The sequence below is a fragment of the Tenrec ecaudatus genome, chromosome 13 (genome assembly GCF_050624435.1).
Source record: "Tenrec ecaudatus isolate mTenEca1 chromosome 13, mTenEca1.hap1, whole genome shotgun sequence".
NCBI lineage: Eukaryota > Metazoa > Chordata > Mammalia > Afrosoricida > Tenrecidae > Tenrec > Tenrec ecaudatus.
The window spans coordinates 104232918-104258835 of record NC_134542.1 but is presented as its reverse complement, the minus strand read 5'-3'; the positions used below and the strand labels follow the sequence as shown (position 1 = coordinate 104258835).

The 25918-nt window shown below is 46.0% G+C and overlaps 1 protein-coding gene across 1 annotated transcript in view; it reads right to left on the bottom strand.

Annotated features, from left to right (window-relative positions):
• Nucleotides 1-25918, bottom strand: part of MYO7B (myosin VIIB) — an 85944-nt gene that overhangs the window by 47374 nt on the left and 12652 nt on the right. Inside the window, exons 7-13 of the mRNA XM_075529145.1 lie at nucleotides 23057-23170; nucleotides 20953-21106; nucleotides 6568-6644; nucleotides 5352-5471; nucleotides 4879-5021; nucleotides 3077-3287; nucleotides 2262-2397 (exon numbers count right to left, since the gene is read on the bottom strand). Coding sequence (XP_075385260.1) covers nucleotides 2262-2397; nucleotides 3077-3287; nucleotides 4879-5021; nucleotides 5352-5471; nucleotides 6568-6644; nucleotides 20953-21106; nucleotides 23057-23170 — 955 coding nt within the window. The remainder of the gene's footprint in view (nucleotides 1-2261; nucleotides 2398-3076; nucleotides 3288-4878; nucleotides 5022-5351; nucleotides 5472-6567; nucleotides 6645-20952; nucleotides 21107-23056; nucleotides 23171-25918) is intronic.

The following is a 25918-nucleotide window of genomic DNA, read 5'->3' as shown; positions in this document are numbered from 1 at the left end:
CTCCCTAGGGCTGAATGGAAGGGTGTAGGAATTAAACACCAAAATGAGGGTCGGTCTCTGCTCCCATAAAGATCTACCGCCTTGGAGAGCCCAGGGGGGCAGAGTGGGTTACCGATTGGGTGGCTAAGCACAGGGTCAACCGTTTGAACCAACCAGCCACTCTGAGGGAGAAAGATGCGGCTTTCCACTCCTGTAGAGACTTAGTTTCCGAAACCCACCGGGCCAGTTCTACTCTGTCCTCCAGGGTCTCTGTGAGTCAGAATGGACTCAGTGGCAGCGAGATGAGTGGAAATCAACCGGATGGCAGTGGGTTTCGTGTTGTTGCTGTTTGGCTCTCTGAAGAGACCCTGAGCAGTACATGTAATGACCATACGCAGTCACTAACCGGTTGAGTCAAGCCAGAACTGCCTCGGATGAAAGACCTGGACATCGATTGCCCCCGATTAACCGTTGAACATGTTGTGCACACACACCAGGCCTTCCTGCCTGAAGGTAGACTCCATGGCAACTGGTGCTTCAGTGCCGTGTTCTACACACCGCAACACAGACAGCCCAGCGTGAGATTTGGGGAGATCAAATCAAGGATGGGAATAGGGAAGGGGTGTCTGGTTCTCCTCTTTCTGGAGGAGACAGAGCAGGGTCGAGGTGAGGGAACTGCATCTAGGCCCCCAAGGGTGGGGCACATAGCTGTCACGGAGCTGGGAGCGACAGGGAATGGGCGTCACTGAGAGTTGACCCTATGGCAATATTCAGAGGAGAGTGCGCCACAGTGTGCTGTGCGCAGCCACCTTCTGTCGAGCCATGGTGGGAGCCCCTCAAATGCGTCAGCGAGAGAAAGGAGGGTGGAGGCAGCCCTAGGCGCAATCACCCACCACCGTGGTTCTCAACCTATGGGTCGAGACCCCTTTGGGGGTCAAACGACTCTTTCACAGGGGTCGCCTAAGACCATCAGAAAATGCATAAAGATTTCACAATATATAATTACATATTGTTTTGTGATCTATCATTATACTTTAATTATGTTCAATTTGTAACAATGAAAACACATCCTGCATATCAGCTATTTACATTATGATTCATAACAGTAGCAAAATTATAGTTATCAAGTAGCCATGAAAATAATTTTATGGTTGGGGGGGTCACCACAACATGAGGACCTGCGTTAAAGGGTCGCGGCATTAGGAAGGCTGAGAACCACTGAGCTCACAGAACAAGTGGAGCTTAGATTATCGGCAAAACAGTTGTCGTGGGTTCAATTAAAGCTGCCTCAACTACATTCAAATCCCAGCCCGAGGTACTTGTGAGGCTGTTTAGAAATTGGGTCTTTGACTGTATCCTCCGCTAACTTAGCATGAGCTCACTCTAGAGCAGGATGGGTCAAGACCAATCTGACTGGTACCCTTGCACAAGAGACACAGAGAGATGGACAGAAGGATGCATCTACAAACCGAGACATGCCTGGGCTTACAAAGCGGAACCACGTAAGAAAAGATCTTCCCCTAGAGTCTTCAGTGAAAGAGGAACTCTGCTGGCACCTGGAATTCAGACTTCCAGCCTCCTGAACGGCGAGACAATGCATTCGTGTCCCTCATAAGCCATCTACTGTATAGTATGCTGTTACAGCAGTTCCAGGAAATAAATACATCCGGGTACCAATGATCTTAAGGATCGTTTCCACAAGTTTACAATCAGAAAAATTTAGAAAGACGCTACCTTCATTCCAGCCAGCATACATTTAAGTTTGTGTCACTTCACAGAAAAACAACAACAACAACAAAAACCACCGCTAATCATTGGGAATGGTTAGGGAATGAGCTGTATCTTCCTATGTATGGGGATTCCAGAGGTAGACAGGGGCTCTGGTCTCTCCATACCCTCAGGAGCTGTGATCTGACAGAGATAGGGGCTATGAGGAAGCTGCACCCCCCCATCATTTACCCAACAGACACGATGCCCTGACCTGCCATCATGGTTGCTTCACTTCTGTTGTAGGAAAATGCTAGACCTTCTTGATGCTTTTTTTCTCCAACTGAAAAGTGCACGTGGACCCCAGTGCTGGGTCTCCAGTTAAACAGACTAAAGCAACCAAGCCAGCAGGCCTGCCGGGGCCATTCCGCTCACTTCCTCCAGTATTTGCCATTCAAACCACCCTTCGCTTCAATTGTTAGATCTGAAAGAAAGCTTAGTCCTCTAGCTCCCTTGTCCTGGCTTCTCTGAACAGGTCCAGATTTCGAAGAGGGTGTGGCAAAAGGTCTACTCACCCTCCGCCTTGTAATACACCTTGCCGGCAAAATGGGCAATGCCAAACTGGACATCGTGGATGGTCTTGGGTTGAAGGAAGGCCTGGTTGTTGGCATGGACATTCTTCAACTTTTGCAGCATGGTGGTGTCTGTGCCCTGGAGAAACCCAGAAAACCTAGGATCTGAAGCTCCCAGAGTGTGGCATGGGGAGGTTAGGGGATGTAGCCAAAGGGTTCAGGAGCTCCCTTTGGGGGCCCAAACCACCTGGACTTTTAATGACCTGGGCTATCTCTATAGACAGAAAACTACACCCAAGGGTAGACGACTTGTGGGGAGGTAGGCCAGAGCTTTGGGTAGAGACCAAAAGATATGCTGACTTCCACTACTGACTCTTTCTTCCCCACCTTTCCCTGCAATGGTCCAGCAATCCTGCTCACCCCCCTCACCCCTCCACCCCCCATCTTTCTTCAAGGTAGTTCTCACTGACTGCAGTTGGGAGCAGTGGCATCCCTGGGGTGGGGAGGTGGGAAGTCCATGGAGGTGGTGGCAGTGGGGCAGATGTCACTGGGGGAGGGGAGGTCAAGGCAGTGGGACAGATGCTGCTGGGGGAGGGGAGGTCAAGCAGTGGCATTGGGTGGTGTTGCTGGTCACCCGGTGCAGTAACGTCATCTCCCCTCTCTCTAGCCCCAGCCGGTATGGGAGGGTGGGTTGAGGCTAGTCTGCTAATTCCTGGCAAAGGTTTCAGCACCCGTGACACAAGTGCGCCACCCTAGTAGAATTTTCCAGCACAGAAGAGAAGGGGTCTCCACCAGAGGACTGGCAGCCCAGGGCACACCTTTGGGAAGCGGCTCTCTTCATCCAAGAGGGAGATGATGCTCATGGGCTTGCGCACGAGCAGGTCCAGGGTGGAGCGGTTGTCCGTGTAGTGGATGTAGTCCCAGGTAATGTTCTCCGTCTGGTACTCATCCTGCTCCATGGTGAACACGTGCTGCACAAAGAACTGCTGGAGGTGCTCGTTGGCCAAGTTGATGCAGAACTGCTCGAAGCTGGGGAGGTGATGCCACCCACCCGGGGGCGGGGTTAGCTGCATTCCTGCAGCAGCTGATGGGAGACCTGGGGTCCCCAGCCAGCTGCACACAGCCCATTCGCAGATGTCCATGCAAGCCCACCCTTGTGCACACGTGGACTCCATGCACGCACCAATGCAACCTTAGTCCCTTCTCTTCCCCTTTCCTCTGCCTCGTCACCACGCCTGCAAATGTGGTTAGGCACCGTGGAGTCAGTTCCACCTTACGGCCACGCTACGGGCAACAGAACGGAACACCGCAGGTAGATCAGGAGGAACAAGAAGACTAGTCATCTCATCAAGACTCATCATCTCATCCGAGAGATGTCCGTGCCCTTCCGCACCCACCTGCGCCCGGAGAAGTCATGACTGAATGAGAGGTCAGGGGCTCTCAAAGCACCCCGACTTCTATCAGGCCCGCTAGCTTCTAGCCCTGTCACAGCTGTGACCGCCTGTGGACAGATCTGTGGGTTCCAGAGCGCACCACTCACCAACCACGAAATGTTCAGAGCTGTGCCTGTCAGCTCCCAAGCTCTCCCCGAGCTAGGAGTGAAGGATCTAAATTATGCTGGGGTTGCTTTGCCTTAGGGCCACCACATCAGGCATAGCCCTGATCGCCCTGCCCCCGTCTCCGTGACTGACAGAGAGGAGGCCTGCCTGGCCAGCTTATCCTAGGTGACAGCATTTAGGTCAGCTGTGGATTGGCCATCCTGTCCCTTGAAGGAAGCTTCCTTAGAAATCACTCCCAGGGCAGGCTTCCCCAGGAGACAGAGCCTTGGATCGAGCATGCTCTGTCGGTGTCCAGAGACCTCCATTTCTCAGAAGCAGCATCCCAGCTCCGATGAGGAAGCCCTTTGCATGGACCAAGCTGACCAGTCGAATCTGGGAGGATGTCCTCTTTTATTTTTCTCACTCTCTAACTACCTCGTGTTCTGTGATAAAGGCCCACAGCATCGCCTGACCTTGTTTGACTCTACCCTCTGGTCTACCCTCTCTCTCTGCTCTCTTCATCACAGTTACAGCCAGGCACCAATTCTACGAACTGCCTCCCAGCTATAGTTTTCGTTTTCCGTCTGAGGGGACATTGAGGCACTGGGTCAGAAGGGGCTGGCTTCCCTTTCACTGAAAGAGACAGAAGACAACCTATTGCTGTTAAATCAATGTGCCACCTTCAAACTCACACGTCCTGGCCCACAAATGTCTCTAATGTCTTTTATTACCCATTATCCTATCCTATCCATGGGTGTAGGTGAACAATATTGTGATTATTTCCATTTGCACCCTAACCCCCATGTGATTATTTTCTCATTAGAAGGGGAGATGGCTCGAGAAGTTGAGGCAAATGTTAGGGTCTCTGCCTGACTCTTAGGGAGGACTTTTAACCACATGGCTTATCTAGAAGTGATGAACACAGGTTGCCTCTGGCAGGAAGGCTCTGGCCATGGAACAGAGTCTGCCCCTAGCATCTGTGAGTGGGAAGGAGAGAACAGCTACCCTCCAGTGTTCTCAGTGAGAGGGGGGTTGGATTGGCCTCCCATTTCCCCAAAGCTGATGAATAGAACCATTCCTACCTGTTGTTTTGAAAATTTTCAAAGCCAAATATATCTAGGAGACCAATGGCTCTTCGCACCAGCTTGGGGTCCTGGGAAGGTGCAGTGAAGATGGCAGCATTGATCTTCTTAACGACCCACAAGAAGAGGTGCCCGTAGATGCCCTTGGAGACAGTGGGTAGAACCATGTGGGCTTGAGACAGGAACTCTCCATACCTTTAAGCTCACCCGAGAAGCCTGCATGTAGACCCAACCCCGTAGGGCTGACTGAGAGACATTATCCCAAGGGCAAGAACTTGAGGGTCCAAGCTAGGAGGGCCACAGTCTCAAGGGTGGTCAGGTACAGAGTCGAGACTTTCCCAGGATAGCCGCTTCCAAAGTCTGCGTTCTTCCCACTATTCTACCAAGGAGGATGGGGTGGGGGTGGGGACAAGGGCAGGCCATAGACAGACACCTGATCCCAGGTGCTGATGAGGAATTAAAGGATGCTGTACCTTGACAAAGGCGTCCCTCCGATCTGTGGCCTGGGAGACGTTCAGAGGTCTAATGACAAACTCCCCACGGATAACAATGGAGTGTTTGGTCAGGCAGTCTTGAAGCGCCTGGTGCTGCACCTGGTGACACGGGCAACAGGCTGATATCACATTTGGCAGGACCAGGCCCTGACCCAGAATCCCCATCTTCTTCTGTCTTGTCATGCTCCCTCTCTGGCGCCAAGACCAGGGGGGTGAGGGGGAGAATTGACATGTGGCCAGGCCCAGGACTCAGATGAACTCAGCATCCAGGTCCTGGTAGGAGAGGGGTGGGGGCCCTGAGCATAGGCTCCTGGGGCCGCAGGAGCTGATAGCACCAATGGGTAGGTCTCAGGACATGTGTCCTTGGGACAGCTGGCTTTGAAGAGAGACCCCTGACCGTGAATGGTCAGGAAAGACTCTGGAGCCATAGCATTGGAATCTGCGTATGCCCCGAGCCATTCCCCCTGGTGGCTGAGGGCCTTCAGGGGCAAGGAGAGTTTGGGTGGGCCATCTTTTTCCCACCACACAGGGAAGAACAAGTCAGTCAAATCTAAAGATTCTAAGAATCTTTGAATCAAATGAGGAAAGTTAACAGAAAAACATGCCTACTGTGATAATCTTTTGATTCTCCCATTAATGCCTTGCCAGAACAGTGATTTGTGGTGGGGTGTACGGAGATCGCAATGTTCCTCTCAGACCTGCCACTGGTCTCTGTAATAATGGGGAGGCCACAGGCGCCTTGACACACAGCTCTGCAGAGGAAGGAACGTAACTTGGGGAGAAGCCCTGGGTTGGGATGGAGGACAGGGGCATTTTGATGGGCATGCAAGGTCCAGAGCTCGGGTCCTTGTGTTAGGTGCCAGGATGGGGAAATCTTAGAGAGACCAGTTGGATAGAGAGTTAGGAGAGAGAGTGTGAGGCCACTGGGAAGCAGGAGGTAACACCGACAGGGAGGGAGAGCTGGCAAAGGCCAGCCCGACCATTTCATGACTATGTTATGATTAACTCACACCGCCCCTACCCTGATCCCAATCCACCCACCTGCAATGAACAGAAGGCAAAGGTGGGGCTTGTGACATGGGAAAGGGACTCAAGACAGGAGTGGGGGCCCACTAAGGAGAAGGATAGTGTGTTGGTCCCAGTCCCCAGGGCCCTCAAAAGGAAGGCAGGTGGCAGATGTAACAGGCCCAGTTACCTCCAGCAACTTCATCACGATGGGAAAACTGGGCGTGTCCATGACATCTGAGGAATCCAGGTTCTCGAAGACTGCGGCTACCGAGAGAACAGTCATCTGAGTGTCACAGCACACTGCAATGGGGGGCGCTCACCACAACCCTGTGGGGATAAGTGTCCCTATGCTCCTCCCCTCGGGGGAACGAATGTCCCTAGTGACTGTCAGTCATTAACACTTTAACTGTGAATCATGCCACGGACAGCTCTACTCTCTGCTCCATGAGTGCAGGGCTCAGGCAAAAGGGAAGTGGGGAAAATGGGAGCTGGTTTGGAAGAGAGAAACCTGAATGAGGAGTCCTGTCAGACATGGGTGCTGGGATGGTTAGTGGGGAGGGGCACACCCAGAAGACGAGTCATTGGCTCTCTGGAACCCACTCAGCTGTCAGAAACCTGGCCATTCATGCATTCAAACTCAATAAGCATACATGGAGGACCCACTGAAGGGCGAGCCCATTTCTAGACACTGGGAGTGACGTGGTGCATAAAAGTCTCTCCCTAGATTTCTCCCTCTTCTTGAGCCCCACAAAAGAGTTCTGTTTCCAGTGCTAAGCTCCGTCTCCAGTCAGCCCCTTTGCCCCATCCTATCACTGGCACCTTACTGTAGGCGACCTTTGTCTCTTACCTGGAATCTTGCAAATAGTCCCTTGTCTGATCTCCCCACTTCAAATTTCTTGCCCCCGCCAACAGTTTTATTGACACACAATGCACATATCATACAATGAGGGAGGTTTTACCCCAACCTCCCCTGCCATAACCACAAGGAACCACTAGTCCAGTTACTGTCTCTACAGATTTAGCCTCTCCTGGATTTCATATACAGAAAACCATAAACAACTAAGAATAAGAGCAAAGTAAAACAGATGGAAACCTAAATTGAAAAGAAAGCAGAAAACATGTAAGATATGATAAAATAAGAATTTATAAATTGTCAAGGGTTCATGAGGGAGGGGGGAGCGGGGAGGGAGGGGGAAAAAAAGGAAAGGAAAATGAGGAGCTGATTCCAGGAGCCCAAGCAGAAACGAGTGTTTTGAGAATGATGAGGGCAACGAATGTGTAAGTGTGCTTTACACAATTGATGTATGTATGGACTGTGATCAGAGTTGTGTGAGCCCCAATAAAATGCTTTTAAAAATTAAAAAACAACATTAAAAACTAGGACACGTTTAAATGGAATATAAGGGAGGCCAATAATAGGGTGCTAAATTTTAACCTAAATGCATATGCAACATTCCATTTTCCAGGGCATTCTGCATGATGCCAAGGCAGTTTGCATCCCTGGTTCATGATTACACAGGATTCACCAGGTGCTTAAGTCATGTGCATTTCCCTTTCCTTAAAAAAATTATTATAAACTTAAACAGCTTTAAAACAGGTCAAAATGAAGATCAAGGACAAGCTATTACATTTTAACGTCACTATGTCTGCCACACTGACTGTGCAATCTTCTCTGTCTGATAACAGGGCTCTTCACAAGGTTGCACTATGATCAAAGGGGACTCATTGGAGCCTTAATCCATGTGGGGACCCTGCAAACACTATCATCCATAGCCTTCTGCAAGCCAGGTGTTCACAATTTCAGCTCTGATATCACTCCTCTTTAAATCTGTATTACCGATGTTATTTCCAAGCCTTGGATCACATAGACAAAGGTGCTTCTTCCATGTGGCTTAGTTGACATCTCACATAAATGGCTGCTTCTTTGAAAACAACCTTTAAGGATCCAGATGCTATTCTTTCTCGTAGCTGGGCTCCATCTAGTTTCTTCACCACACTTTGCTATAGCACCCATGTCTTCAGTGATCTCTTCAGGAGGGTGAGCATCAAGCAGGGTCATATCATGAGAATATGTGTTCTTCGGTCGGGGCTAGAATTATGTGCAAGCCCTCAAACCATTCAGGCATCTATGTGTGTTAGGAAACATTATCCGCCATCGCACTGGGCACCACTTCCATTGCCATCAAGTCAACACTGACTCAGCGACCCTACAATGCAGGGTAGAACTGCCCCTGTGAAGTTTCTCACTTTGGATCCAACTCTACCTCCAGCCTGACCAGACGGTGTGAGGGCTTTTATCTTTGTTTTCCTTACGAAATGTTTTAAAATAATGTTTAAAGAAGTGATACATATAGAAAATGCATGAAAAACACAGGTATGACATAATAACGAACGGTAAGGCCAGAACTTGCGTAACTGCTACTTAAAGCCAAACACAAACCAGGGCCAGAAGTCCTCCGTGTACTTTATCTGCTGAGACCTTGTCTCTCTCCAATAGAAGCAGTCACTAGAAGGCGTTTGTGGGAAACGTTTCTTTGTGTTGTGTCCCATGCACTGGGCTGAGATCTGCAAGGCCAACAGTTGGAAAACACCAGCTGCTCCTCAGGAGCAAGATGGGGCATTCTACTCCCAGAAAGAGGTGCAGTCTCCGAAACCCACAGGGGCCATGACTCTGTTACTGCCTTTCCCTGTGGGCTTGGCAGGAGCATGTGCACAGGTACTGATAAGGCATAAGTGTTCACGACACACTGAATCCAGGAACAGGAATGGGAGTCGCAGTACCAGGAGGGCAGGGAGAAGGTGGGGAGAGGAGGGGAAGAAGGGGGAACTGATAGCGATGATCAACACAGAACACATAACCACCACCCCAAGGGGGACAAACAACAGAAACCATAGGGAAATGGAGACAGCGGTCGGTATAAATATGAAAAGCTGATAATTTATAATTTATCAAGGGGCTACGAGGGTTGGGGAGAGAGAAGGGGGGAGGGGAGAACTTACACCAAGGGCTTAATAGAAAATACATGTCTAGAAAATAATGATGGCAACACATGTATACTTGTGCTTGATACACTTGATGTATGGATTGTTACTAAAGTTGTAAGAGCCCTCAATAAAATGTTAAAAATAAAAAGAAAGAAAAAGAAACCCATAGTGGCACTGTGCTATCGGTCACCCTGAACCAGCACTGACTCAGTGGCAGGGAGTGGTCTGTTGTTCTTTTTGATGGTCTGAATAGGAATCTCTGAAGAGCATTGTTTTAGTTTGCCCACTGCTGTGCAAAGGCGATACAACTCTGTATTATTTTGTGGCGGGCTTCATAGTCACTGCATCGTGCTTATATTGCTCACCCATGCCCGGATGCCCCCTTCCTGTTAGCAGTGGCATTACCACCCACCTTCGCTACAACTCACCTGGAGGAAAGTTTTCTTTGTTCTTTGTATGTGTGTGTGGAAACATACACAACAAAACAACACAAGTTCAGCAGTTTCTATATGTACAACTCAATGAAGTTGGTTAGATTTTTCAAATTGTATCACGTTTCTCAATATCATTTTCCAAATTATTTCTCACCTAACCCTTTAAGTTACTGTTGTCAATTTGATCGCATATCAATAGCGTTTTTTTAAAGCACAATACTCAAGGGAAACATTCAACGATTTAAACCATCCCATAATTTGATATCAATCAAAACTGACTCATCACAGTGGCTTCTTGGTTGGTTTTACTGTTTGATTGATGACTTGAGAGAGAGTTTGATTCAATATTTAAAGATTCCCTCAGGGCAGTAGTTTTGGGGAGGCATGTAGTCTCAACGACTCCAGAAAACTTATAATATAGACCGTGAAAATTTAAAATTATGTTCCACAGTCCATTCTTCTTTTGGTGAAAATTCACTATTGAATCTTTAATGAAATATTCACTTATTCTAGCTTCCTGTTTCCTGTTTTCAAGCTTGGATTTTTTTTGGGGGGGGGGGTTGCACATAGCAAATGTAGATTATTAAAGCCTGTCCAATAATTCAAATACCTAAAGTCTGTTGATTCTTACTCTATTTCCTTGTCTCTATTTACTTTTGGCTGCATTCTGGATATTATACTTGAAAAAACATTAGAAGGAATAATTTGTAATCTAGATTGATGGTAGTTCCTTCAAAAGGGGATTATTAGTAATTTCTGTTAAATGCTTGAGGGTATTAACACCTTACTTTCTAGACTACCCTGATGGTACAAAGTGGTTTAAAAGTCCATGCATGAGACTCATCAGTATGCTACCTACAAGAGACACACCTTAAACACAAAAGCAAAAATAGATTAAAAATAAAAGGAGGAGAAAAAAGTCTACCGAGCTAATTGCAGGACCCCACCCCCCACCTCACACACACAGGAGCAGCAATATTAATCTCTGATAAAATAAACTTCAAGGCAAAAAACATTATGAAAGGGAAAATGCACACTATACAATGATTAAAGCAACAATGGAACAAGAAGAAATAAACATATTAAATATAGTTGCCCCCAATGAAAGGTCCATGAAATACATTAACCAAACTCTCACAAAGATGAAGAGATAGATAGATAGATAGCTCAGCAATAATAGTAGGATACTGCAATACACTACTCTCTTTAAAAAAAAATCATTTCATTGAGGGCTCATACGACTCTTATCACAATCCATACATACATCCATTGTGTCAAGCACATTTGTACGTTTGTTGCCCTCACCATTCTCAAAACATTTTCTTTCTCCTTGAGCCCTTGGTATCAGCTCCTCATTGCTTCCCCTCGCTCCCCACTTCCCTTCCCTCATGAACCCTTGATAACTTATAAATTATTATTATTTTGTCATATCTTATACTGCCCATCGTCTCCCTTCACCCACTTTTCGGTTGTTCTTCCCCCAGGGCGGAGGTTATATGTAGATCCTTGTGATCAGTTCCCACTTTCCACCCACCTTCCCTCCACCTCCTGGTATCGCCACTCTCACACTGGTCCTGAAGGGATCATCTGCCCTGGATTTCCTGTTTCCATTTAATACACTACTCTGTTTTTGTTTGTTTGTTTGTTTGGCATTTTAATTTTTTTAATGTTTTATTAGGGGCTCATACAACTCTTATCACAACCCATACATACATCAATTGTGTAAAGCACATCTGTACATTCATTGCCCTCATCATTTTCAAAGCATTTGCTCTCCACTTAAACCCTTGACATCAGGTCCTCTTTTTTTCCCCTCCCCTCCCCGCTCTCCCCTCCCTCATGAACCCTTGATAATTTATAATTATTATTTTGTCATATCTTGCTAACACACTACTCTTAAGGAAAAACAGATTATCGAGAAATAAACTCAATAAAGACATCGAAGAACTAAATAACACAGTCAACCAACTTGTCATACATAGCGCTCCACCCAACAACAGCACAATATACATTCTTCCCCAGTGTATATAGAACACAATACAGAATAGACTACATGTTACTAAATTGAAAAGCACTTGAGATTCTACAACACATTTTTTTCAGACAACAGCACTATACAACTAGAAATGAACAATAGAAAGAGAAAGCCACTCCACACCCCACACCCCCACCCCACCCCCAAATTCCATGGCATGGGAACTGAACAGCATCCACTTAAAAATAATTGGGCAGGACATCAAATAAGGTACGACACTTAAAAAAAACCATCCTTGGGACAAATGAGAATGAGAACACGACACACCAAAGCCTTTGGAACACAGCAAAAGCAGGTTCCAGAGAGCAGTTTATAGCAATTTACGCCCATGTGAAAAAGAGGAGAAAACCAAAGTCAGTACCTTAACACAGCATTGCCAACAACTAGAACGTAAGCAACAAAATAAGCTCACAACCAACAGAAGACATCATAAAAATTAAAGCAGAAATAAATGAACTGGAAAACAATGGGGGGGGGGAAACCAAGGCAGGAAGTTGGTTCTTAGAAAGGATTAACAAAATATACAAACCACTGGCAAACTTAACAAGGGGAAAGAAAGAAAGATAGAAACATCTAGAATGATAGATTTTGAAGGGTGACATCACATGAGAACAAAAGAATGATAACATGCTGCTATGAAAAACTACTCAACAAATTTCAAAACCTAGATGCACTGGAAAAACTTCTGGAATCACACCATCTACCCAGATTAACCCAGACTGATGTAGGAAAATGCAACAATTTCATAAGAAAGAAAAAATAGGAAAGACCATTAAAATACTTCCAGCCAAGCAAAGTCCAAGACAGAGGCCTTCACAGCAGAACTCTACCGAGTATTCAGATAAGACCCGTCACCAGTGCTACACAGACTCTTCCAGAATACAGAAAAGGACAGCAAATTTCCAAACTCATCGAGCATAAGCCCGATACCAAAAACCAGATAAAGACAGCACAAGCATAGAAAACTACTGCCAATATCCCTATGAAGATAGACTCAAAAATTCCCAACTAAGTCCTGGTCAATAAAATACAACAATAAACATAAAAAATTAATTAGTGCACTGTGCTCAAGTGGAATTCATACCAATCACACAAGGATGGTTCAACTTTAGGAAAAGCATCAGTGTAATCTACCACATTAACAAAACAAGAAATAAGGATGACATGACCATATAGATGCATAAATGGCATTTGACAATATCCAACAACATTCTGTCCTGATAAAAAACACTCAACAAAATACAGATAGACGGGGCGTCTGTCTATATAATAAAAGTCATATACAAAAATAAAAATAAAACAAAAACAATGGCCAACATCTCATTCAAAATGGAAAAACTGAAAGCATTTTCCCTACAAGACAAGGAAAACCCCACCACCACTTGCATTCGGCATTTCACTGGAAGTCTTAACCAGAACCATTCGACAACAAAAAGAAATCTAAGGATCCAAATGGGCAAGGAAGAAGTGATTTCTCATTATTTGAAGATGATATGATTTTCGTATGTAGAAAACCCCAAAGATCAACAAAAAAGATTGTTGAGACAATGGAAAGATTTGGCAATGTGGCAGGATGAAAGATTAACTGGCAGAAATCAATCACATTTCTGTACACTAAGACAGAGAGCTCTGCAAAAGACATCAAGGAAATGAAAGCCACACAAAAGATGAAGTACTTAGGAATAAATGTAACCAGGGAAACAAAAGACCTGCACAAAGAAAACTACAGATCACTAAGGCAAGAAATCAAAAGAGGCCTACGCAAATGGAAGAAAATCCCATGTTCATGGACGGAAAGACTTAACATTGTGAAAATGTCAGTACAACACAACACAATCTATAAATATAATGTAATATAATTCAATTCTGATCCAAATCCCTACCTGATTCTTTTTAAAACTGGAAAAATCAGTATTAAATGGAGAGGGAAGAGACCCAGAGTAAGCAAAGAATGCCTTCAAAAGAAGAACAAAGTAGGAGGTTGCACACTATCCAACTTACACAGCCACAGTAGTCAGAACAATCTAGTACTGGAACAACAGAGCAGAATCGAAAACACAGAAGTAAATGCATCTACCTACAGACAACTCATCTTCAACAAAGGCCTAAAACCTGTTTAGTGGGCAAGACACAGTCTCTTCCATAAATGCTGCTGGCAAAATTCGTTCTCCACCGGCAGAGGAATGAAACAGGACTTACACCTCACCACATGTACAAAAACAAACTAAAAATGGATCAAAGACATAAATGTCTCTGCATGAGCAAATGTGGTGAAGAAAGCTGATGGTGCCCGGCTATTAAAAGATATAGCATCCCAGGGGATGGACAATAGAAACATGGGTGAACGGAGAAAACGGATGGTGTAAAATATGAAAACAAAAATAATTTATAAATTATCAAGGATTCATGAGGGTGGGAAGGTGGGGAGGGAGGGGGATAAAGAGGAGCTGATACCAAGGACTCAAAGAAAAATAAAATGTTTTGGAAATGATGATGGCAACTTATGTACAAATGTGCTTGACACAATTTATGTATGGATTGTTATAAGAGCTGTAAGAAAAAAATAATAAATAAAAATTGTTTTAAAAAGAGACCTGTAAGAGCCCCCAATAAAATGATTTATTAAAAAATATATCCACCCCACCAAAAAAAAGATACAGCATCTGGGGTCTTAAAGACTTGAAGATAAATCAGTGGCCATCTAGATGGGAAGCAACAAAGCCTACATGAAGTATTGACAGGATCAGTTATCAGACATCAGAAGACCTGAAGCAATCATATTGATGTGAATGGGAGGGGGGCGGAGTGGAGACCCAAAGCCCATGTGTAGTCAATTGGAAATCCCCACAGAAGCGTCACAAGGAAAGGACAAGCCAGCCAGGGTGCAGTATAGCACCAACGAAACATACAACTTTCCTCTAGTTCTTTAATGCTTTCCCCACTACCCCCCACCCCCGCAACTATCATGACTCCAGTTCTACCTTACAAATCCGGCTAGACCAGAGTACATACACTGGTACAGATAAGAGCTTGCAACACAAGGAATTCACGACAGATAAACCCCTCAGGACCAATAATGAGAGTAGCGATACCAGGAAGGTAGAGGGAAGATGGGGAGAGAAAGGGGGAACCGATAGCAATGATCTACTTATAACTCTCCCCCTGCCTCCAGGGTGATGAACAACAGAAACACGGATGAAGGGAGACAGCAGACAGTGTAAGATATGAAAATAATAATAATTTATAAGTTATCAAGGGGTCATAAGGGTGGGAGGGTGGGAAAGGGAGGTAAAAATGAGGAGCCGATACCAAGGGTTCAAGTAGAAAGAAAATGTTTTGAAAAGGATGATGGCAACAGATGTACAAACATGCTTGACATGATGGATGGTGTTAGAAGAGCTGTAAGAGCCCCAAATAAAACGATTCATTAAAATTTTTTGAAAAGTAGGCAAAAGACATTAACAGACTGTTCACCAAAACTGACATTCAACAGACATGAAAAAATCCACATGGTCCCTGTCATCTAGGTGATGCAAATCAAACAAAGATGGGGTATCAACCGACAAGGACAGCCCATTAAAAATACACAAACAAACAAATAAGACCAGAAAACAACAAGTTCTGGAGAAGATGTGGAGAGATTGGAATTTGCACACACTGCTGGTGAACCTGTAAGCTTGAACAACTGGGAATAGAAATCCCATGTGACCCAGCAATACCCCTGGGCATATATCCTAAAGAATTAAGCTACTTAACACAAACAGGCATAAGCTCTCCCATGTCCATGCAGCCTGTTCATTCACAATAGCAAGAAGTTGGAAACATCCCCAAAGCCCATCAGAACAGCTAAAGAAATTTTGGTACGTACACGCCATGCCTTGTTAAAAAACAACAACATTGAAGAAACTGCGAAGCAACTGAGGACTTGTGACCAGACATCCCGCTTTTGAACAATTATGTCCAGCATCCCACGGCATTTTTTAAAAGTCCCGATTTTTGGAAAGAATGCACAACAAGCGCGGGTGTACGGTTTTTGGCTGCCATGTGGCTATTTCGCCAGGATATGAGTTTTATCAATGGTGTCCCGCTTTACCAATGTTAAAATCTGGGCACTTTGCTATGCTGAGTGAAGTTAGTCAATCCCAGAAGGATACATATTGTATGAGGCCATCACTATAAGGACAAACACCAAAATAGACAAAAATCTGTTCTAAGGAGCTGTCATCATTTACTCAGGTCTCCCACACAATGCGGTGGTGTGTCTATTTAATACTTACAATCCATTTATCAGTCCTTCGTCTGTGCATCTTAAAAGCCTCTACTTACAATCCATTTATCACTCCATCATTTGTGTATCTTAAAAGCCTCTTCTACAGAGGCGGCGGCTTCACCTCAGCTGGGTCAGTTTTTACATAGCGGGGAGAGGGACAGGACCAGATCGCTCCTGCCATACAGCACTGCCCCACAGTCACCCCAAAGAACACACACTCCTATAATGGTGGTGAGTGAATGCCTGGAAATTCATGACAAGAGAAAGTGGTTTCCCTTCTCTTGGCGAGTAAACGAAGGAGGGACAGCCTGCCCTGGGGAACACGCTTTGTACTACGTATAGTCTCCAGTCCGTCCAGGATTCTCTTGCTAATCATGCATTTTGACCAAGTTTTTTCAACCCTTGGTGACCTCGGTTGTGTATTCTATGCTATGTGGATTTTAGATTTTTTCTTTTTGAGGTACAATATGCTTCATAGACTACATCAGAACGATATGTTTTAGAAACCTCAGTAAAAGGGAACTTAAAGGAATTGAAACATTCCTTGGACTTAAAGTTGAAAGGTCCCATTGTGAGCAGCAGCACAGTTGCTATCCTAAGGCGGCGGATTTGGAAGTTAGTGGATCTTGTTTCAAGACTCTTGCTTTTGAGGTTTCTCAATAATGGGCAACTGAAGACTACCATCGACTCGCTATTTTCATGCTTTCTTGGCCCTTGAGACATCTCTGAATCCTGCAACATAGTTTTGCCTTAGTGAACGAGCATTATTGGGATTTTTGTCTTGTAAGTCATCCTCATTGCTTTCTTAAACAATGGTTCCGTTCCTTAAGTTTTTAACCTATGTAAGGGTAGACAACTTTTCTATATATGTATATATATTTTTCTCAATAGTACTTTAAAATCTATACCATTTACTAGATTGTTTGTACTATTATTTGAATGACCAAATATTTCATAGACTTTACTTAGTTATTTCTCAATAAGCTGGTAATGCTGCCTCCGAAGGAGGGGACCCTGAATATATATGAGCTTTAGATATACAACGGATTTTGAGCCAAAATTGATTATGGTGATGATTTCACAGTCTTTTAAAACATATTCAAACCATTGATTTGTATGGTACATGAATTATATGCTAATAAAATGCTTCTTAAAAGCAATGGCAGAGACATGGCGTCAGTACACTGCAGGGATACTTCAGTGATAGTGCAGATTCAGTTTCATACCACTGTAATAAAGTGGGAGGGAAAAGTACTAGGACATTTGTGTGAAGGAATTTCTTCCTTTCACAACAATGCACCTGCTCACTCTTTGAGGTAGCAAGGGCTGTTCTGCCAGAGTTTGGGTTGAGAGTGACCTTTCTAGAGGATGATTCTGTCATGTTTTTCTTGGCCCTGCATTGGACCTATACTTTGTAGAGGATGACGAAACTTGGCTTTCACAAAGCAGGAGATGTCAAGGGTAAAATTTGGGGCTCAGCATAAGCTTATCAAATCTTTATTTTGTAAAGAAAGCTCATTGAAACAATTTCTTTCATTTATTATCATTAAATAATTTAATAAGTTATTAAATAAAACATTAAAAGGGATATAAAATAAAGGTCACACTTTCAAAAATTAAATCAATTAAGTTCTTTGAAAAATCTATGGCAATTCCAGGATGCACACCTTCCTGACACTATTGCTGAAGAAAAATGTGTGCATAAGTAAATGTGGTGAAGAAAGCTGATGGTGCCCAGCTATCAAAAGATATAGCATCTGGGGTCTTAAAGGCTTGAAGGTAAACAAGCAGCCCTCTAGCTGAGAAGTATCAAAGCCCACATGGATGAAGCACACCAGCCTGTCTGACCACGAGGTATAGACGGGACCAGTTATCAGACATCAAAGAACTAAAAATCATATCAGTGGGCGCCCACTTTCCTGATACAATCAATGAAGACAAACATGTGCATAAGCAAATGTGGTGAAGAAAGCTGATGGTGCCTGGCTATCAAAAGATATAGGTCTGGGGTCTTGGAGGCTCAAAGATAAACAAGAGGCCATTGTGGGAAGCCGCAGCTCTCGCCGCCATTACAAGATGGCGCCGGGCAGTCAGGGCGGTGGCCCAGTTAAGTGGTAAACAACCACTTAGAGCATGCGCACTGCTTAGATGACGTAGTCATAACTCCACCCTGGAGTATGCTAATAAGGGTTCTGGCGAACGCACCAATCAATGCACAGCACGTCCCCATAGAGCGCATATAAACAGCAGTAGTTTGGGGCTTCGGGGTCTTTTTCCGCATCTGCAAATCGAACCCGCATTAAACGCCTGTGGAAGAATCCTGTTGTGGCGCGTCCTTCTTGCTGGCGAGACTGAGCACGCGACAGGTCATCCATTTCAGAAGCAACAAAGCCCACATGGAAGAAACACACCAGCCTGTGTGACCACGAGCTGTTAAAGGGATCAGGTATCAAGCATCAAGGAACAAAAAATCATATCATTGTAAGTGTGGGTGAGTGCAGAGTGGAGACTCAAAGCCCATCTGTAGCCAACCAGGTACTCCTTTACTGAAGGGTTGTGGGGAGGATATGAGCCAGTCAGGGTTCCGGGTAGCAACGATGAAACATATAACTTTCCTCTAGTTTTTAAATGCTCCCTTCCCCCCCCCACTATCATGACCCCAATTCTACCTTACAAATCTGGCTAGACCAGAGGATGTACATTGATAGCAACTGGAAACACAGGGAATCCAGGACAGATGACCTCTTCAGGACCAGTGGTGAGAATGGCGATGCCTGGAGGGTGGAGGGAATGTGGGGTAGAAAGGGGGAACTGATTACAAGAATCTACGCATAGCCTCCTCCCTGGGGGAGGAACAGCAGAGAAGAAGGCGGGGGAGACATTGAACAGTGTAACATATGACAAAATAATAATAATTTATGAATTATGAAGGGTTCATGAGGGAGGGCGGAGTGGGGAGGGAGGGGGAAAATGAGCAGCTGATATTAAGGGCTCAAGTAGAAGGTAAATGTTTTGAGAATGATGATGGCAACAAATGTACATATGTGCTTGACACAATGGATGTATATATGGATTGTGATAAGAATTGTATGAGACCCCGATAAAATGATTTTTTAAAAAACCTATGGCATTGCTCTGAGGTTTCCATTTCTTTGTGATCCAATGACATTTTTCTTGTCCTTAGTAGTCTATGGTATGGCATTTAGAAGTCATTGATGAAGGTCAGACTCCTTAATAGAAGACCTTCTAGAGGTGTCTCTGTCTACTTCTCCAGTCTCGCGGTTTGACAGTTCCCCTGACAATTTATACTTCAGCTACATGAAATCTCTTAGATTTCCCTAAATGCTATTCCCTTTTGCTTTTGGGGCTTTATACATGCAATTCCCTGTACTTGCAGGCTCCTGCCCTCTCCTGTTGCCCGACCCCTTTCATGTCATTCTTATGTCGCTGATAAACTGACAAGTCCAAGTGGCCCTCCCTGCTAGATCTCTCCTTGTTTCCTGCACTCGACACTCTCGATATACTTATATTTTTACATTGTGCCTTACTCATCTCTAAGCTCCCGGCATAGCAAGGGATAGGAGCAGGTGTTCAGTCAGTGTTTGCTGAGAGAGCCTGGAAGGAGAGGCCCTCAAGCACTACGAATATGAATGAGGGAGCGCCAAACATTTATGGGAAAATGAAGGATAATGAAAGATTTCCATAAACGCTTGGAGTCCCTTAGATGTGATGCAGGTGAGTCCTGCTCCTTTCTGCACCCACTCCGACACGCAGAATTGTTTCCTGTGCGTTAGCTTCCGCAACATGGACTGAGAGTCTAATCTGCAGCCCGTGACCAAGGAAAGACCCCGAGTCAGCAAAGCCCACCTTTCCCGCGCCCTGCCGCTTTCTACCAACTGAACTGTAAGCCCGGGCTCGCCCTTCTTCTTTTCTTTAAATCATTTTATTAGGGGCTCATACAACTCTTACCATAATCTATACACACATCAATTGTGTAAAGCACATTTGTATATTCTTTGCCCTCATCATTCTCAAAACATTTGCTCTCCACTTAAGCCTTTGGCATCAGCTCCTCATTTTTACCCCTCCCTTCCCACTTCCCCTCCCTCTCACCCTTCTTTTACAGTTTCCACTACACTTAACTTGTTCCCTCCTCCTTCCAAGTCTCCCCTTCCAGAAGTTCTCCCCCACCTCTGGGTGTGAGTGAATGACAGAGATGGAGAGGTACAGAAAAGCAAGCCCACCAAAAGACCCTGCGTGTGAGACCCAAACCGGTTGGCATCATATGAATTCCAGGTCATTGTGGCCCATTTATTTATCTCAGAGTAAAATTGTACTCCATAGGGTGTTAGGAGGCTGACTCTTGGGAAGCAGATCACTAGCTCTTTCTTTGATTTGAGTGGACTCAAATCTCCAACTTTGTCATCAGCTCAGCACATTAACCACACCACCTCAGTTACTCAGGCTGGGGACACGGGCACTAAACCAGCCGTTCTCAACCTGTGGGTCTCGACCTCTTTGGGGGTCGAACAACCCTTTCACAGGGATTGCCCGAGTCATAGCAGTAGCAAAATTACAGTGATGAAGTAGCAATGAAAATAATTTTATGAGGGACTGTATGAAAGGGTCACGGCATTAGGAAGGTTGAGAACCACTGCTCTAAACCATTCATTGGCTCTTTCTCTCCTGAGCAAGCCAGCCCCCCTCTCCCTGGGCCTCAGTTTCTTCATCTGTTCAAGGGCAGGCTAGATTAACGAACTCTTCTAGGAACTCCAGTGTGAATACCCAGAGGCCTTCTCCTCCCACTCTCCCTTCTCCCAAGTTCGGTCTGAGGGGAAGCAACGTTACCCATAAACCCCACATTTCCCAGGTGGAGAATGGCTGCCAGCAGCTTGCTGAGGTCCCAGTTCTCGGAGTCGGAGAACATGAGGATCTTCATGGCCGAGCGGATGTGGGCGTAGTTCTTGGCATCGCTGAGACCCTCACAGGAGCTGCAGTTCCCCTACAGGACACAGCACACATAGCAGTTGGCACAAGGCTTCATGGGGCAGGTGCCAAGCCAGCAACCCCCTTCACCTGCTGTCTGACACTCGTTTTAGCTTGTGCCAAGAACGAAGAGAGTGTCACTGTAGACCTTCCCTGCCCCGCCCCCTCCTTCTGTTAGTGAGACAGAGCTGTCTCTGGGACTCTGACATTTTGCTTTTCTGAACCCCTTACAAAAAGGCTGAGAGCTTCATATGTATTGTACACAGCGGCTATGAAGATTAAAGATAGGCTTGGTAAATAACCCGCTGAGCAAAGCACAAAGCCGGTACAGATAGGTATCCACTTACATCATACACCTTTGACTTAACCCACGACACACGCAAAATAGAGACCCCTGCGGGTCCAAGAGAGGAGATTAACAAGGAATGACTGGCCCAGAACTTAGTTCTCAGATCCACTCTAAGGCCTCGGCCCTAGGACTTTGAATGGGGATCAGGCTAGCCTCTGAATGTAACCCCAACTCAAAGATGACCAGAGTTATGCCAGGGAGCTAGAGAGGCTGCAGAAAAGGAAGGTCCGAGAGCATCCTCTTTCAGGATGAAGAGCCTGCATGATCCTGGGGTCCCCTACTGCATCCCGCCTTCCCTCCCCTCCCCCCGCCCGTGCCCAAAAACTGAACAAAGAGAAGGAAGACCAAGGTCAGATTCAGGCCTGGAAGCACCAAGTGAGAAGCCATGAGGTCTGAAGGGCATTTTCAGCTGTGTCGCAGTGTTGTGTGGTCCTGGATCCAACCTTCACTTCCTTGAGTCTGCATTGGCCACCCCCCCTCACAGGATCAGTGAGACCTCCTGTACCTGGATCTTGAGGCTGAATGCAGCAATTCCAGCCATTAACAAGTCATTTCCAAGGCTCCTTGTGTGCCACGCCCTGTACTCCTCGCTAGAAAGCTGGAAGTGGAAGTTCCCAAGTGTGTGCACTCAGTGGGGCAGGCAGGGAACACCTCGCCGCATCCATGCGAGCTGCGTGTATTGCAAGAACAGAAGGCCAGCCCTCTGAGAAGCAGGAACGCATCCTGGAGGAAAGGACTGATGTGGGGATGGGACCTCTAGGCGGAGGACGGTGTGAGCAAAGGCCCTGGGGAAGAGGCTCTGGGGAGCTATTGTATGGGAGCTGTGATCAGAGCTGTGACAAGAGAAGACAGTGGGTCAGATCATGGAGAGGCTTAGAAACCAGGTATGCACCACACCGTGAGGCCACCGAAGAATTTGAACCAGAGACAAGATACAGCCAGACTGGCGTTTCAGGCAGACTATGTTTGGACCTAGTGGTTGCAATGCCTAATGGAAAGGCGATTAGAAGGTGAGGGAACTATTGAAATGCCCAGGCAAGAGATGATGAAGAGCTTTGAGGCGGGCAGGGATGGTATAGTCCCTCAAGAGGCAGACTTCATTCATTCAATCATTCATCAACACGCTTGAACCGCTGGCTATTTGTGTGGCATTGTCCTGGGGCAATGGGCACTTAAGAACAAGGCCCCTCCTTTCAAAGGCATCTGCTTTAGGGGCACCTACGGGGGTAGGCAATTGGATGTGAAACTAAGGAGATGTGAGCAGTGCAGATGACTTCTTGATGACCCACTGGGGTGATGACTTCTTTGGCCCTGGGCGACCAAAAGATCAGGGGGACTGTGGGGAAGAACAGTGGATTTCAGTTTGGGGCGTGGAGGTCCAATTCAATAGCAGGGAATGGGAAGCACATAGAGGAGTCTGAATTTCTGTGTAATTTGATGCCAAAACAGAGGGATTGAGTGAGAACTGAGGGACCAAGATGGAAGTTGAGCTCTTCTGCCACAGTAAGCCCAGATTTGAATAGACCCTGGCCTTTCTTCCTCACCTGCCCCCCCCCCTTTCTGCATTTTCTCTAGAGAAGAGAGGCAAGCAGGGCACATAGGAAGGGCAGGCCTTACCATGGTCAGATAGTGGTATTCGGAGGGCATCCCCAGGCATAGCAGTTTCTTCTCCTCAACATTCATCCCCATGAGCATGCAGTAGAAGATGTGGAAGTTCCGTTCTTCCTGGGCCTACAGGGAGGCGGTTAAGAGAAATGATTGCAAGCAGTTCCCTTTGGCTGTGGAGATTTAGCACCGTCTCCTCAACCCCTGGCCTCAGGACAAGACCTTCCCAGAAGTGTCCTGGCTCTAGTACTGACCCAGGGAGAGGGTGGCTGCTGTCCTCATCCTGGAACTCAAAGGCTGGCTCATCCTGACAGTTCGGAGCCAAAGACCACCTCCCCCTGCCATGCATTCATTTGCATCTCATCTGCTCCTGATAGCCTGGAAAGTCCTGCAACCTAGCTCATACACACCAGAGTGAGTGGTGGTAGTCTTCAAACCAGTGTGTGTGTGTGTGTGTGTGTGTGTGTGTGTGTGTTCACCCTGCCACATTGCTCTGCAATCCCTCTTTTTTCTAAATACGTGTGTGGGCACTCTCCACATTAGCGCACAGAGATCTCCTTGTCCTTTGTAGCTTTGCCCAGCATCCCATAGGACGCTGCTGTTGGCTTCAGCTGCCATGGAGTCAGGCCCTAAGTCATGGCAATCCCACGAACAATAGGAGCAGACCTTTATGGTCCATTTTTCATTGGCTTATTTTGGAGGAAGTAGATTAATAGCCCCTTTGTACTAGATGGTATTAGTCTGGAGGCCCCAGTGAGACTGGTCACCAGCAGAGCGGTCCACAAAAAGTTCCACTGACAAATGGATGCATTGGCTGGGAATCAAACCCAGGTGTCACACATGAAAGGCAAGACTTCTACCACTGAACACCAATGTCCCTCCTATAGTATAGACGTGTCATAATGGGTTTGTTTTTTTTTTGCCTCCCTTTTATCAAGGATGGAATTTGTGTCTAACCTGTTTGTAAATTTCCTATCCATTCAGGGGATTCCTGGGTGGCACAAATTGTTTGTGATTGACTGCTGAGGTAGTTAAATTTTATTGTGCCAACCTGGCCAATAAACACATGTGGAGTTAGTTGAAGGACGGCAAGATAAATGGCTCGGTAAGCCTCGTCTTTCTAATTCTCGGGTCTCTTGCTTTGTGATGGTTGGACCAGGGTGCAGCTGCCTTTGCCAGTTCCCTGCTTCAGCTGGCAAGGCTCACTTCCTGCTAGACATCCCCAAGGAGAAGCCATATGGACCTACTCCGCGGTAGCCCTGGGTGCTGGAGCAGCCATGTGGAGACCCCTGCCAGCACTGAGATGCATACTGGTTCACTGATTTGGCTTTCCTCTTGCAACTGGTGTTATAGTGTGTGTTTTGTGAGATGGAGGAAGACTTTGTGGATTGGTGTCAGACATACGGGTTAATGTTGGACTTGTGGGCTTGGGCAGCACTGGGTTGGGATGTTTTCTTGATGTGCACTTACCCTTTATATAAACTCTCTCTTATACATGAGTCTCCGTGGTTTTGTTTCTCTAATATACCCAGACTAACACAGCTGCTGACACAGTTAAGGGCTCGAATGCACCCGGCAGTGATGTAGAAGAAAGGTTTAGTGATCTGCTTCCATAGAAATCACAGCCAAGGAATCCCGTGAGAGCTCAGTTCCGCTCTAACGTGTGGGGTTACCGTAAGACACAGTTGACTCAAAGGCAATGGGCGTTTTGGTTTGTGTTGTGTTCTCTCTTTCCACAACCGACGATTGTGCGAAGAAGAACAAGCTTCTGGAAAAGGCAGACTTCAGAGTCAGAGGGACTTTACTTGTCACTATTTCCGCGACCTCAGTTACTTGATGTATCTGGACACGTTTATTTACCTATGAGGGGAATGTCTCCCTCTCTTGGTGGTGGAGCCTGCAGCAGCAATGAATTATTAATGTAGCACTTCTAGCCAAAGTCTCTAACGCCCACCAAAGGACCATCTCTTCCATGAGTGTGGTAAGGAGGAGGGAGGCAAATACTGATGGCATTTGCCAATGAGTAATTGTGAACACAATTCCCTGCAGTGCCGTCCTGCAGCGTATAAAAGGAGCCCTCTGAGATGCAGGGGGAGGTATCTCAATACCAGCAAGAGCTAAGGGTGGGACATGTCCTCTGGACCATTTCAACCCTCTATAACAGTATTTCCCAAAGTGGACAATTCCGCCCCTGGAGAACATGGGAAAGATCCAGGGCGCTGCAAAAACAGACACATTTTCTCCTGCATTATGGGTTGTAGTACAAACATTTTAAATTGCCACTGGGGGCGGGACTGAGTAGTCTTCCGAAAAGGCTGTGGTTAGCCAAATACACTGGGGACCCTAGGGACCCTATGCAACATGGGGTTACTGTGAGTTGTAATTGACTTGATGGCAGTGAATTTGGTTTTGCGTTCTCATGATTGAAGTCAAATGAGATAATACAGGGAAAATTCATGACATCAGGCAAAGGTGACTAAATAAGAGCATCCTTTTCCAGGTTTCCATAGTGCCAAAGTATCTGTCCATCCTCACACATCCTCAGCCCCTATTTGTTATCCTTTCCTCATTATGGACCTTCCTTGGTGTATGATGTACATGTGAACATATGACATAATCCGTTAGAGGTGATGTCATCCTAGTAGAGTACCCTCCCCTGACAAAGCTGTGTTCATTCTGATACTGTAGATGCCACGCCTTGAGGTCCCTGCCATTCTTGACCGGTTACATGATTTTGGAGGCAACTGTAAAGTGAAAATGCAAGTCCCTTGTTCAAAATTATTAAAACTTTCAAGACAGCTACAGAAGAAGATTAAACCAAGTGAGTATAAACCCTGAATGATAGCTCAGGGTACATGCACAGGAAGCCAGTCT